General features: G+C 38.8%; 1 protein-coding gene across 1 annotated transcript in view; it reads right to left on the bottom strand.

The window, feature by feature from the left end:
- The window catches only part of UTRN (utrophin), a 551,097-nt gene that overhangs the window by 279,276 nt on the left and 256,968 nt on the right, over positions 1-14,853 (bottom strand). Inside the window, exons 46-48 of the mRNA XM_068985316.1 lie at positions 14,732-14,807; positions 5,412-5,626; positions 2,010-2,127 (exon numbers count right to left, since the gene is read on the bottom strand). Of these exons, the coding sequence (XP_068841417.1) occupies positions 2,010-2,127; positions 5,412-5,626; positions 14,732-14,807 (409 nt within the window). The remainder of the gene's footprint in view (positions 1-2,009; positions 2,128-5,411; positions 5,627-14,731; positions 14,808-14,853) is intronic.

Below are 14,853 nucleotides of genomic sequence, written 5' to 3'. Positions count from 1 at the left end.
AAAAGAGAAAGGTAGCCAAATGGTACATATATTTTAAAGGAATTTTATTATGTCTGCCACACTGTATGACTGATACATTTTTGAAATCATCCTTGAAGAAAAAAATGTTGAATTAAACTCTATTCTGATTGCATTAAAATATCTCACAATAAAGATATTTACTATTTTAAACTGATAAAAAATTATTTTAAAAATTAATTCTTACCTAGTTTATATTTACAGAACCTGGTCTGAAGAAGGGAGATGACAGTACTTCTGACAGTACTTTATGATATAATCTTATGACCACAGATACAGTCACTTGTCATCCTCTGAGGAAATGCTCTAATGTAGCATTGATTTTAAGAGAAAACAAACTATTTAAGAGTTCTTTTCACATTTGTTTTTCTGTAGCATGAAACCTCTCTAAAAGGAAGTGTTTTTATATATTTAAGAGAAGCACTAAAAGTAAATGAGATTCAAGTTCTATGTATCAACAGTTTCTATTATAAAAAATCTATATTGACTCTTTTCCTCTCTCTTTTTTTGACTCTTTCTTTTTATTTTCCTTTCTTTGATTTTCTTTTTCGGTCCCTTTCTCTTCTCCTTTTCTCTCTCCTACTTTCTTTTCTCTTCTATTTTTAAGAGGGAGTTACAAAAGAGAAGAGACTTCCCAGGTGGCACTCATGGTAAAGAACCCTCCTACTGGGTTCAATCCATGGGTCAGGAAGATCCCCTGGAGGAGCAAATGGCAACCCTTGCTGCCTGGAGAATCCCTTGGACAGAAGAGCCTGGCGGGCTACAAGTCCATGGGGCTGTAAGAGTCAGACATAACTGAACACACACACACAATCTATCAATTAATTTAAAAAGAAATAAAATGGCTCACTTAGCAAAAACAAACCAACAGTGTGAGACACTAAAAGTTCTCTGCTAACTCATCTCTTATAATAACTTTGCTGGTGCCACATTCATGTTGAAATCAAAACATGTTTAATAGGGGGAACAGTTGACTTTCCTTGAGAAATATTAGCCAAGGTAATAAAATACTTTCCAGTTCATATTCTGCCACAAATATTTGTTAAGTTCCTAATTGGTATTGGGCAGTGTGGGAAATCTTGGGGCCAAAGAGGTGAGTATTCACAACTTATAGAAGGGAGAGAGAATTAATAGTGAGATCTACAATGAAATTATAGGGGGAAAGGCCATAGCAGGAACTAAAGATAGAAAATACAGTTCACCAGGGACTAAAAGAGGGTGGGAAAGACTTCGCAGAATGGGTGACATTTTATCTGCTGAGTAGAATTTCACCTGGGGAGAGAAGGCCAAGAAGAAGAAAACATAATGTGAATAAAGGTAAGAAGACTAGGAAATGTCAGGACGTTATAAAGAACAGATATCGTTCAGAACAGCTACAGACAGTGCTGAGGGCTACAGAGAGGAAGGGAATGATGCAAATGGACAGTAATTGTCCCTACATGACATTCTTAAGAATCCTGACTGTTCTGTATGTCATACAGATTTAACAGAGGCCTGTAGGCCAGAAAGCCAATTTGAAACAGGGACCTTTGTTGCTGCTGAGTTGTATTTAATTTTTGTTTCACGTTGTATTTAACTAAAGTATTCTCAAATTAGAGCCAGATACACAGGTATACAGTAGTTACTCAACACATATTTTTGGAATGAATTGAATGGATTTTTATTCCTATGGGTTTCTCTAACTTTTGTCTTTTTGGTTTCTTTAAAAGAAATTCTAACCTAAATGAAAAAAAAAAAAAAAAAAACCTTCAATGTATTACTAATTACTTAAAAAGTAATGCTGTTCATAGTTTAAGGAATTCATAAGGGAATTATGACAATCTTTTCAAAAAATTAAAAAAACAAGGGAAAGCTATTTCATTAATAGAGATTATCAAATATTAAATTATCAAATGATGTTCATTTCTGGCTGAATAATCTTCAAAAATGTGCATGTTACCATTTTCAAGGAAAGTGAGTGATGATGTATAATTTTATTTTTTAAATCTTACATTTTTCAGTGATTGCTGTCCTCACGTCTGAACTGGAAGCTTTATTTTTCAGATTCTGTGCCAATGTAAAGACATAATCGAGCTGAGGATGGCGCTGTTCTAAGTCAGCCTTTGTGATCTGTCAAGACAAAATGATCGTTAAGATAGGTTAATAAGCCGTACGATAAAAATACTAACAAAGCATAACTGGTGTGCTGCCATCCAAGCTGTTGTTTTCCTCTGGAAAGGAGCAGTGAGGCATCAGTGCTATAGAGGAGAAAGTGCAGGCTCTGGAGTCAGAGGCCCCAGGTTCGAATCTTGACTCTCCCACTTATTATCTGGATCACCAGGCAAGGTATTTTACCTCTCTTGTTTCTACAAAAAGAAATAATAAAAATACTTGCGGTTCAGCTATATCAAGTCTGAGGAGACTAAATGAAGAAAATCCCTTTGAACTCTAAAAAGTATGTTCAAAACATCAGCAAGGGGACTTCCCTGGTGGTCTCTGGTTAAGAATCCACCTCCCAGTGCAAGGGATTCAGGTTCAGTCACTGCTCTAGGAACTAAGATCCCACATGCCTTGGAGCAACTAAGCCTGCAGAGGACAACTACTGAGCCTGTGTGTCACAACTAGAGAAACCCATGCCCTGCGACAAAGACTTGGTGCAACCAAAAAACAAAAACATTAGCAGTGATTTCTGCAACCGATGCTCTGCACATCTGTCCTACAACGGAAATGAACATAAACTAATGGCACCTACAGGGTGGAGATGAGGGGTTAGAAAAATTCGAACTAGAAGAACTGCAAATTAAATAACCCTAAACACAAAGAGTCGGACACAACTGAGTGATTAAGCACAGCACAGCACAGACATAAAAGACTGCTGCTTGAGAAAGTTTGAGTTTCTTAGGAGGGAAAAGTTAGCAATATTAGGAAAACGATGTGTTTTAAGCATAGAACTCACACATAGCCATAAAGATTAAAATATACAACTTCCAAAGAGAATCCACAACTCTTCCTCTGTGAATTCCCTAACTTTTCAGATTTCAATTATTCCTATAGTGTCAAGTATTATTTCTAAATGGCTCATTCACAACCTCTAATCCTGAATCACACAAAGACAGTTCAATGAATGTTGATTATTTCCTTGCAAGTGGCATAAGGACCTTTCAACACAATGTATCTGAAACTAAATCAATCAAACCCTTAGCCACATTCCATTTCTTCTGTTCCTGATTTCCACTAATTGCAATGACATCATCTCAGCCACTCAGAAAGGGCTTTTCTCCTTGTTTTAAGCATCTCTTGCACGATTCCCAGGCTTCTTACTCAAGCAGAACATTCTTATTTTCAGTCTCCAGCCACAGTTTTAAAAAGAAAATGGGAAGAAAAGATGCTTACCGATTGCTTACAGACTAAAAGTCCAAAGAGCTTTGCTTAGTCCACGGGCTCCTTCAGAAGGTGGACTTGATCTGACTTTACCGACTTCCCACTACACCTCCTTATTGCACAACTGTTGAACCATCCCTTATGCTCCCCACCTCAAATCTTTATTCTCCCTGGTCCCTATACCAGGAATGTCATTTATTTTGTCTCTAAGCATCAAAATTCCACATAGCCTGCATTCCTTCACTATGGATGTAACCCTTTCTTCATCCTGGCTCCTCTACCACATGGCCTGTACCTGCCCAGTGGCTTTTATAAGACTGCCTGGTCACATATAACTTTAATATGGGAATAAAACTGGTACCTACTTCACAAGATTGTTAAAGTGAATGAGATAATACATGCTAAATACTTAGAAAGACATCTAGCACACACTAAGCACTTAATAAGAGTTAGTAATAGCTGCTATTACATTATTATTTTTCATAGTTCATTCTTAGTTTCTATCTGATATATTCTTTTCAGCATCCCTAGACAACATATAGCCCAAGACCAAAAATACACTGAATATGGAGAAAGAACTTTAAAATTGATATCAAATGGCATATGTATAGAAATAAAATTATAGTCAGGAGAGTCTCACTGATGATGTCAACAATTGAATAAGCTCATTATGAAATATAGGTTGAAAAGACACTTCAACAAAGCCTATATGACACTAGGGACTAAATTAACACCAGATTACATTTATACTGATACCGCCAGATTTAGGACATCAGTTTTAGCTCGTAAAAACAGAGTCTACAGCTCACATTCTTAACCAAAATAACACAAATGCAAGAAAAGCTTTATTCATCAGACCTAGCCAGCATGGCTGACAGATCAAGAACTTTTAAGAGGAACGTGGACTCTGCTCTGAGGGGCCGGGGGCGGAAGGGTGGTCCATGTCATGAGCATCTTGGAGGCAACCAGGTAGGGCCAGGCTGCTTCAGACCTACTGCCTCTCCAGTCAGTGCATTGGCATCTGAGCTTCTGCAGTGCCACCGGGACCCAGGAGTGGACGGAGGCGATAACTTCGCTGAGGAAGGGCTCATTGCCGTTCATTCCCACGCAGTCCCCCTAATTAATCATTTTGCATCTGCTTTTCAGACACAAGTACAGTTGCTTTCCTTGTGAAAGTGAAATAACGTCACTCAGTCACGTCTGACTCTTTGCAACCGCATGGACTGTAGCTTACCAGGCTCCTCCATCTATGGAATTTTCCAGGCAAGAATATTGGAGTGAGCTGCCATTTCCTTCTCCAAGGGATCTTCCCGACCCAGGGATCGAACCTGGATCTCCCTCATTGCAGGCAGATGCTTTACCATCTGAGCCACCAGGGAAGCCCCCAAAGCGGTTTATTAACAGGAGAGTACTGAAAATTGGAGAAGGAAGCTGTTGGGGCCACGAACTGTGAGAGGCTGGGTGACCTGCTTCAGCAGTTGGACTTTGTGATGCTGGCTGTGAGCCTGAAGCCCCAGACCCAGGGCCTGATCAGGAGGCAGGAACTGAGGTTAATGAAGCCCACCGTCATCCTCATCAACATCAGCAGAGGTCTACTAGTTGATCAAGACGCCCTGGTGGAAGCCCTTCAGACCCAGCTCATTAAGGCAGCAGTGTTGGATGTGACATACCCAGAGTCCCTGCTCAGAGATCATCCTTTGTTGGAGTTGAAGAACATCACTCTGACACCTCACAGTGGAAGTACAACTCATCAAGCAAGCCAGATAGATGATGAAAAATTTGGTTGAAAGCATCCTGGCATCTTTCAGTGGCCTTCCTGTTCCTAAGGAAGTGCTGCTTAAATGATTTATGTGAGTTAAGAATTCAGTGGGACGAAAACACAGCAGATTAAATGGGAAAGAAACACTTTAAAAAAAAAATTTTTTTAAAGCTCATTCTTGCAGAGTTTAAGATAAACAGAAGCGATCCAAACAGATCTTGTCTACTCCTGTGCTGTGGTGTTTCCATGACAAACCTTTACACTAGGTACCTACTTTCATTCGCGAAATTGTCTTATTGATCTCTTCTACATCCCCGACAGTGACAATGTTGGACTTCAGCATCTGGTCGATCAATACCAGCCAGTCGGCTAGTTCTGTTATCGTCTTATCCAGATCAGCAGGAACTGAAATTTCTGAAGTACGAGGAGATGCGACAGGAATATCTGATGCAGATGATGCTAGCACCACCTTTTGGACACCGGGATGAGCTGAAATTAAAAATGAAGCAAAGTATTAGTGATACAGCAGGATATTCTGATACTGGTGATATAATGGAGATGTATGTATATGTGTATTTATGTAAATTTTACTTTAAGTAAGTAAAATGATTGAAAGAGGGTTGTTTTTTTTTAATTGGAGGATAACTGCTTTACAATGTTGTGTTGGTTTCTGCCATACAACAGGAATCAGCCATAAGTACACATACATACACTCCCTCGGTTTTTCTTTTTTAATACTGAAATGGCAATGTTACTTCCTGAAATATCTGTAAGACTTATGGTTGCAATAAAGCTAATTAAAGGCAGTCTCACCGTATTTTGGGCTTCCTAGGTGGCACTAATGGTAAAGAACCCACCTGCAATTTTTTGCAGGAGACAAAAAAAAAAAAAAGGCAGGTTCAATCCCTGGGTTGAGAAGATCCCCTGGAGGAGGGCATGGCAACCCACTCCAGTATTCTTGCCTGGAGAATCCCATGGACAGAGGAGCCTGGTGGGCTACGGTCCATAGGGCTGCACAGAGTCGGACACAACTGAAGTGACCTAGCAAGCACACAGCCTATTCGAGGGTAGCAATAACTCAAAAGCAACTAACAGTAACTAAGACCGATATCAAGAGAAAATTGTAAAAAATACATCAACCATGAGAAAATTAGGAGTGCTATTTTATTTTGTCAAGATGTTTTTGCTTTAATTATAAAGCCAATTTATTTGTAATTTTCCGTCCTTTTTTTCTTAACTTTATAACATGAGTATTAGTCATTTTAATAAACACCATTGTGAACACCTAGGTAACAATATTTATTTATAGTCACTAACTTTTAGTTACCCTTTTTCTTATGGCTAAATACTTAGACTCCTCTTAAACTTTTACTTTAAAAAAGATTTGCAGATACAGCCAACTAATAATTGACAAGGGAGCCAAGAATATGCAATGGAGAAAAGACAGTCTTTTCAACATACGATGCTAAGATGATTGGACATTCACATGCAAAAGAATAAATGTCTTACACCACTTACAAAAGCCTTAAATGTAAGACCTGAAACTATGAAACTCCTAGAAGAAAACATAGAAATTAAAGCTCCTTGACACAGATCATGGTATTGACTCTTTGAATATAACACCTGAAGAATACAAAGCATAAGCAACAAAATCAAAACTGAACAAGTGGGACTACCACCAAACTAAAAAGCTTCTACAGAGCAAAAGAAATCGACACAACAAAGTGAAAAGACAACATACACAGAACAGGAAAGAGTACTTGCAAACCATATATCTGCTAAGAGGTTAACACTGAAATACATATGTATACATAGAACTCAGATATAAAAAAGTGAGAAAAATCCTATCATTTGAGACAAGATGGATGGACCTTGAAGGTATTATGCTGAGTTAAGTAAGTCAGCTAGAGAAAGACAAATACTGTATGATCTCATTTATGTGTGGTATCCAAACGAGGAAAAAAAAAAATCATAGGAAAAGAGACAATCAGACCTGTGGTTACCAGAAGTGAAGGGGAAGAGGGAGGGGAAATGAGAAAAGGTGGTCAAAAGGTACAAATGCCCAGTTACAAGATAAACACTAGGGATGTAATGTACAACATGAAGGCTATAGTTAACCGTGCTGTATGAGATATAGAAAAGTTAAGAGAGTAAATCCTATGAGGTCTCCCCATAAGAATGACATTTTTTTCTCTTTTCTTTTGTTAAGTACGTCGATATGAGAAGATGACCCATTTATGATAATCATTTCACAATACATGTAAATCAGACCATCATGCTATACACCTCAAACTTATACAGTGATATATGTCAGTTATTTCTCAATCGAACTGAGGGAAAAAAGTAGGTTTGAAGATGCAAAGTAATAGGGTATGAAACTCAAAGTTAGTCATAATAAGCTAAAAAAAGACTTTGCAATTCTAATGTTTCTATTCGTGCCAGATGCTGAGCACAGCCTCTCACAGGCAACAAAGAAGGGTGGAGGATGTAAGCACCTCACGAAAAGTGGCACTATGACTAGGAAACACTTGCTGGCAGAATTCCACTCAGTTCACTTAATGGATAGGTCCTGAATATTCCTGTTTTTAGTTGCCTTTCTCGATCTTCACAGGTTCTAACACAAGAATGTCATTTTGTGCCCACCAGCCACATTTTCCACTTAGACTTATGACACACTCTTAGAGACGGAGACTTCAGTCTTTCTTCTCTGTGACTCAGTCCATTCCTGCTCACTGGTTTTCAGTACAGATTTTACAAGCACAGAAGGCACAAGCCCTTGGTTTTGCTCTTACAAAACCTTGACATGCTGGGCCCGCAGACTTGATGAGGCACATAAGCTAACACTGCCAATGTAGGTCAAAGCTGACGAATACTTGGCACAAGCGCTGTCTCTTTGTCCTCTTTCTTTGCATCGCAGACATTTCTAACAATTACATTTTTTCTCAATGACTTAAGATGTACCTTCTCAACACAACATTCCATAGAGCCACTGCCAATCAAAAGAAATCAGTAAATACATTAAAATCTTTAGCTTCCATCCATGGCTCTAAGGGATCTGAAAATCAAGATATTTTCTGGTCATCCATCAAAGTCAATTCAGATAATCTAGATTAACCCTTTCTTTCCCTAAATAGTCAAGTTTTGACCTAAACTGTGTATGTGATTACTTGCTTCTGTCCATATGTAGGGGCTGATCAGCCATATGTAAATGCTTAGATGTAATATTCCAAGTTCAGAGAAAAGCTTGATAAATCAAGATCCCTCCCATCAATACATTTAATTAACAGCATTATAGAGGGGTTAATAATACTTTTAACTCTTTGTTTTTCGAACAAACAAAAAGAGCTTAAAAATCATTACTCTGAAAGCTTTAAAACAAACTTTTTCTACCTAGGTGTTTATCATTTGTCAGTTTTCAGGTAAGGTATTATCAACAGAACTTAACACAGGTACAGTTATATCTATCAAGGATACTTTCAAATTCCTAGCACAACACTGAAAGTCAGAGAACATTAAAAAATAATAATAATAAAAAGCAAGCCTGTACCATTTAAAAAAAAAAGAAAAAAATAATACTCAATATTAAGGAATATTAAAGAAATTCAACAGAAGTGATTTTTCTCTTAGTCTTTGCTTACTTGTCATCTTCTAAATTAGGTCTCATGCTGCTCTTTTTAAAATCTCAATATTCTCTCAGCACACCTAATTTCTTCATGTGTTCCAGAGCCAACTCAGTGGCACAGTCTCTCTTACACATCTCCGTTTCTCCTCTAACATACCATGTATTTCATTCATTTATGTGTATTTACTGATGAATCCCTGACAGTTAGAACTATACCTGGCACATAGTAGATGCCCAATAAATATTTGTTGAATTAAAAAAAAAAGAACTTGCAAAAACAAAGCAACGAAACTAGAAAAATAAGAAATTGTAAGATGTATCTTTTTCTATCTTTACATTTCTTTATAATTTTGTATCTTTACATTTCTGATTGCCATCTTAGTAGATAATTCCCAAAACAGAATCACTGGAGTAAAAAACATGAAAATATTTAATGTATTTACTACTAATTGCCAAGTCTTTTTCCTTAAAAGTTGGAAATGTTTAGAAAAGTCCCAACAGGTTTGTAACGACAAAATTATATATTCGAACTCTGATTTTAAAATTAATTTGGAAAGAAAAGGATCAAGAACAGTCAAAACAATTTTTTTTTGGATAGAGAGTTATGCCCTACCAGATATTTAGTTGTATTTCTCAGCTAATAATGAATGATTAACTTTGAGTATTATAGATCCAAACATTCAAATAGACCACGAGCAGAGAAGAACCACAGTGCACAGGTGGCAGAGAAACCTGACCTTGGCAGAGACTAAACTATAGATCACTGAAGAAGAATACACTGGTCAATAAGTGACACTGGGAAAAGTGACCCATGGCTGCAGTTGGAAGGTAATAGGACAGATTTTGATCTCATATGCATCTTAGGAAAGCTTATTCTCTGTGGAATGAAGGACGTGAATATGAAAACTAAAATTGTAAAACATAGAAGAATAATCTTTATGATTTCAGAGGACTAAAGGAGCTCTAAAATAAATCACAAAAAAGAAAGCTACTAATAGATCGCTAATGTTTAAGAATTATGAAACTAATACCACAAACAAAAATTTTTAAAGCCACAGATTAAGGGAGAAGGTAGGACTTCCCTGATAGCTCAGTTGGTAAAGAATCCGCCTGCAATGCAGAAAACCCTGGTTTGATACCTGGGTCGGGAAGATCTGCTGGAGAAGAGATAGGCTACCCACTCCAATATTCTTGGGCTTCCCTTGTGGCTCAGCTGGTAAAGAATTGCCTGCAATGCAGGAGACGTGGGTTCAATCCCTGGGTTGGAAAGAGCCCCCTGGAGAAGGGAAAGGCTATCCACTCCAGTATTCTGGCCTGAAGAATTTCATGAACTGTATAGTCCATGGGGTCACAAGGGGTCACAAAGAGCTGGATATGACTGAGCAACTTTCACTCACTTACTCATCATTTGCAATGCACATTCCAGACAAGGAATTAGTAACTTAAGTACTTTTTTAAAACTCAAAAGACATCAACCAACAATCCACAGAAGAGGAAGTAAGAAAAACAATAAACATACTTTTTAAAGGCTCAAGCACACAGGCAACTGAGGAAACACAAATTAAAATCAAGCACCCTATTTCCACAGGTCACATGTTCCAAATGTGATGTCTGGGGATCTCTGGGTCCTGAGAGATCCTTCCAAGGAATGTGGATGCCTAAACCAAAAGCATCATCATTATAAGTTATTTGCCTCTTCCCGCTCACTCTTTCTCAAATGTAAAGTCTCATTTTACCCAAGGCTACAAGATATATGATATCAGAACTGAGCAAATGCAGAAGCTGATACAAGAATCTAAGTTTCTTCACTTATGCCAGAAATTTAAAATTTTCAAAAATGTAATGCTGTCACTTTTCTGATTTTTTCTGTTTTGGAAGGTACACTTTCTTATGTTAATATCTTATAAAATATTTTATTGACAGAATGTATTTTTATTGTCTTTTGAACAAATTAACAAACAAATAATCTTTGAAATTTCTCAGTTTTACTTTCTAATTAGATAAACACTGATAAACATAACACACAAACAAAAGGGGGTAATCAATAATTTTTAAAAGCATACAGGAGTTCTGGGGATAAAATGTTGGAGTACTGTGAACAATGTAGAACAATGAGTGGAAAGGTTCCTATTCAGCAGGTAGATAGGTAATCTGGAACAACTAGTCGAGACTGCAGTTAGTGAAGTAAAGTTGCCAATATTCACCATGGTCACCCCAGTACTTCACCATGATATACCCTGGAGAATAACTCACCCATCATTCTGCCTGATCCTCACTGTTACTTTTTGTAGTTTTAAAAAATTGAAAACAACCTACATTATCCATCCATTGCTTCATCAACATCTATTAAGAACCTACTATATGCAAGGCACTTGACTAGATGCTACAGGTATGGGAATGTGTAAGACTTCACTGGTAGCTCAGATGGCAAAGCATCTGCCTACAATGCAGAAGACCCGGGTTCAATCCCTGGGTCGGGAAGATCCTCTGGAAAAGGAAATGGCAACCCACTCCAGTATTCTTGCCTGGAAAATCCCATGGATAGAGGAGCGTGGTAGGCTACAGTCTACAGGATCGCAAAGAGTTGGACATGACTGAGTGACTTCACTTCACTTCACTTCAAGACAAAGGCCTTGACCTCGTGGAGGCTGCATTCTGGTGGGAGTGGATGGATATACGAAAGTGAAAATGTTAGTTGCTCATTCATGTCCGACTCTTTGCGTTCCCATGGACTGTAGTCTGCCAGGCTTCTCTGTTCATGGAATTCTCCAGGCAAGAATAGTGGAGTGGGTTGTCATTCCCTTCTCCAGAGGATCTTCATGACCCAGGGATCAAACCTGGGTCTCCCTCACTGTAGGAAGATTCTTCACCATCTGAGCCACTAGGGATGGATATATGGCATACAGTAAATCCAATGCAAGAAGCTGGAGAGAGACAGGATGGATCTTGGAGAGAGGATGTAACTGAGTTATGGTGCTCAGGTCAGGAAAGACCCATCTAAAAAGGGAATATATGAGAACTAAATGAAGTGAGTATGTGAAACATGTAATAACTGAGGGAAGGACATGTGGATAAGAAAGAAAGAAGAAATAGCAAGCACAAGGGCCATAAATGGAAATGTTTTTTGACATATTAGAAACAGCAAGAAGACCAGTATGTCTGAAGGAGAATAACAAAGGAAAAGTGGTAAGGAATGGGATTACAGAGATGGGTAGCAAACAGATCATACATGGTCTTCTGGACCATGGTAAGGGAGCAGAAATCACTTATGTATGGTGGAAGTGATTAAAAGACTGAAATCAAAGGAATAACACATCAAACTTGTTTTCTAGAGCTATTGCTTGGCTGCTATCAGAATAATCGATGAGGGGTAAGATCAGAATAGAATCCAAACAGTAATTTAGGAGAATATTCCAACAGTCTATATGAAAGATAAAAAGTTTAAGAGCAGGGAAGTAGTTGGGATGGGCCATGGAACTGGCACAAGGTGGCAATGGATTGGAACTGAAACCCAGAGAAGAGTCGAGGTGACTCCAAGTGCACTGGCCTAAGAATTGGCCAAATTACCTAAAGTTATAAAGTGTCTAAAGTCATGGGACTGGTAAACAAAGCTAGAGAAGAAAGCTCTGAGGATTAAGGTACACCCATGCCAAGAAATACTATACATCAGTTTAAATGACTATACTAGCACTACAAGCGGAGAAGGCAATGGTACCCCACTCCAGTGCTCTTGCCTGGAAAATCCCATGGGCGGAGGAGCCTGGTGGGCTGCAGTCCATGGGGTCGCGAAGAATCAGACGCGACTGAGCGACTTCACTTTCATGCATTGGAGAAGGAAATGGCAACCCACTCCAGTGTTCTTGCCTGGAGAATCCCAGGGATGGGCGAGCCTGGTTGGCTGCCGTCTATGGGGTTGCACGGAGTCGGACACGACTGAAGCGACTTAGCAGCAACAACAGCAGAGTTACAAGCATCAAGATGTATGCTAATAAGAATGATCCAGTAGAGGAGACAAAGGGGATCAGTTAAACTCAAGAGAAGGTGTGATCTGTAGCACAAGTGGAAGGGGAGGTGGTCTTCGAAATGGAGATAACTCTTCCACTGAAGAGGAAGAAAGCATGTAGTCTGTGGGTACACAGGAAGGCAGATGGAGGGAGTCTGTGATGGCAAACAGTACTTTACTTTTGTTGAACAAACAGTACTTTAGTTTTCAAAAATGAGATGAGGTCATTAGTAGAGAAATGAGCAAGGGGCACTCAGAAGAAAGTACAGTGAGTTGGTCTTCAGTGCTGAGTGCCCATCTGAGTGTAGTCAGCAAGAAGCTAGCATGTATAGACCTCAAAGACAATACACAGGTGAAAGAATCCAGAGCAGATAAATCCATCGAGACAGAACACAGATCTGTGGTTGCCAGGGGTTGGGGCTAGAAGGGAAGGGGGACAAACTGTTGAGTAAGAGTTTTTACTCTAGAGTGATGGAAATATTTTCAAACGAGAGAGACGGTGGCTGCAAAACACTGTGGAATGTCCTTGAATTGTTCACCTTAAAACAGCTAACTTTATTTTTTAATATAATTTTTAAAGGAATAATAAAAATCTGAATTACAATGCTGTATAGGAGGCACAGAGCACACTGGAATTAGCTTCAGTTTTCACACTTCAGGGAGGAATATCTTATGAAGAATAAACTGCCCACCTAATGGAAGGCATAGTTTTGCTGGCAGCTTTTTGTACTTTATTTTTTATTTTTATTGTTTGGATATATACTTTTAAATTTTTATTGGAGCATAGTTGATTTACAATGCTGTGTTTTTTGTACTTTTAAATATGCATTCAAATTTTCCCCGTTCCTTTGCCATAATGATGTTAGATAATGATGTAAGTCATTGGCACTTCTCTGCAAATCTACAGCATCAGGCCAAACAGAAAGACAATAGCATATGAATACACATGATGATATTTTCAAAAAAGAAAGCGTTCTTCTAAATAATAACCTAATGTGCTTTTGCAAAATGCATCAGGCCTCTTCCCTATGGTTATGGAGTTGAACTTGAGGTGACAAAGCAGCAGGACCCAAATGCTAATCCAAGTGTTCGGGATCTTGATCGACAAAACCAATCAGGTGCCAGGTATTTCCTGTACAAGGTATTGGGAAATACAATTAAAAACGGAATACAAACTTGGCCCTGAATAAGCTTCCAAAAAAAAGAAGAAAAAAAAAGTCTTGTCACTCATCAGTTTCCGACTCCAGAAGGGGAACAGGAGAAAGAAGGGGAGGAGTAGAGAGAAGAGAGGAGGAGGAGGGGCAGAGGAGCAGGAGGAAGAGCAGGAGGACAGAGGAGGAAGGGGAGAGGCAGCAGATGGCACACAGGAAGCAGACAGGGTTAATCACATCTGAGGTTCTGCCTGGTGACTCAACAGCAGGAGAGCCGGCCAAGGTGGTTCAGAGAGCTTGCAAAGCAGTGATTAATTAGCAGAGGTCACAGCGGTTATGGGGCAGTAGCCTGCACTCTAGTCTCAGCAAAGAGGAAATGAATAGTGAGAAAACACTCTTCATTCCCCTATCTAAGTGATCAGCATTTGTCCACAAACAGCCTCCTTGAGATGGACACCTCTTAAACTCCTTCTCCCGGGAATATCCAAACTTTTTGTTTTCAGTCATCATCAGTGCCCAGCGTCCCCACCTTGCTTCTCCCCTCGCCTTCAGCAAGCTTTTTGGGGGCTCAGGTTCCATGTTCAAGAAAGGCTAAAAATCTTATTTCCCGTGAGAGGAAATGCCTTGCATACACTAGGCAGTGAAATACATCTTGTGTTTAGAGAAGACATTCTTTTCAAATGATTGAAAGCAGAATAATAAGTCATAACTGCATTGTGTTTTTAAATAAGTTTTCCTAATTCACATACAATGCTCATAATCATAAAATTCTGCTATGTTTATTAAAAAATTTTGTGAAGGAAAAAACTGTATCTTACCAGCAATTCTCATCTGAGCAAGAGAACAGGGATCCTGGAAGCATTCCTTCAGCACACCAGGCACTTCTCTGCATATCTACAGCATCAGGCCAAACAGAAAGAGAAGAATAGTATATAAATAC

The sequence above is a fragment of the Capricornis sumatraensis genome, chromosome 13 (genome assembly GCF_032405125.1).
Source record: "Capricornis sumatraensis isolate serow.1 chromosome 13, serow.2, whole genome shotgun sequence".
Taxonomy (NCBI): Eukaryota; Metazoa; Chordata; class Mammalia; order Artiodactyla; family Bovidae; genus Capricornis; species Capricornis sumatraensis.
The sequence above is the reverse complement of the archived record's forward strand: the minus strand, read 5'-3'. Positions and strand labels throughout refer to the sequence as shown.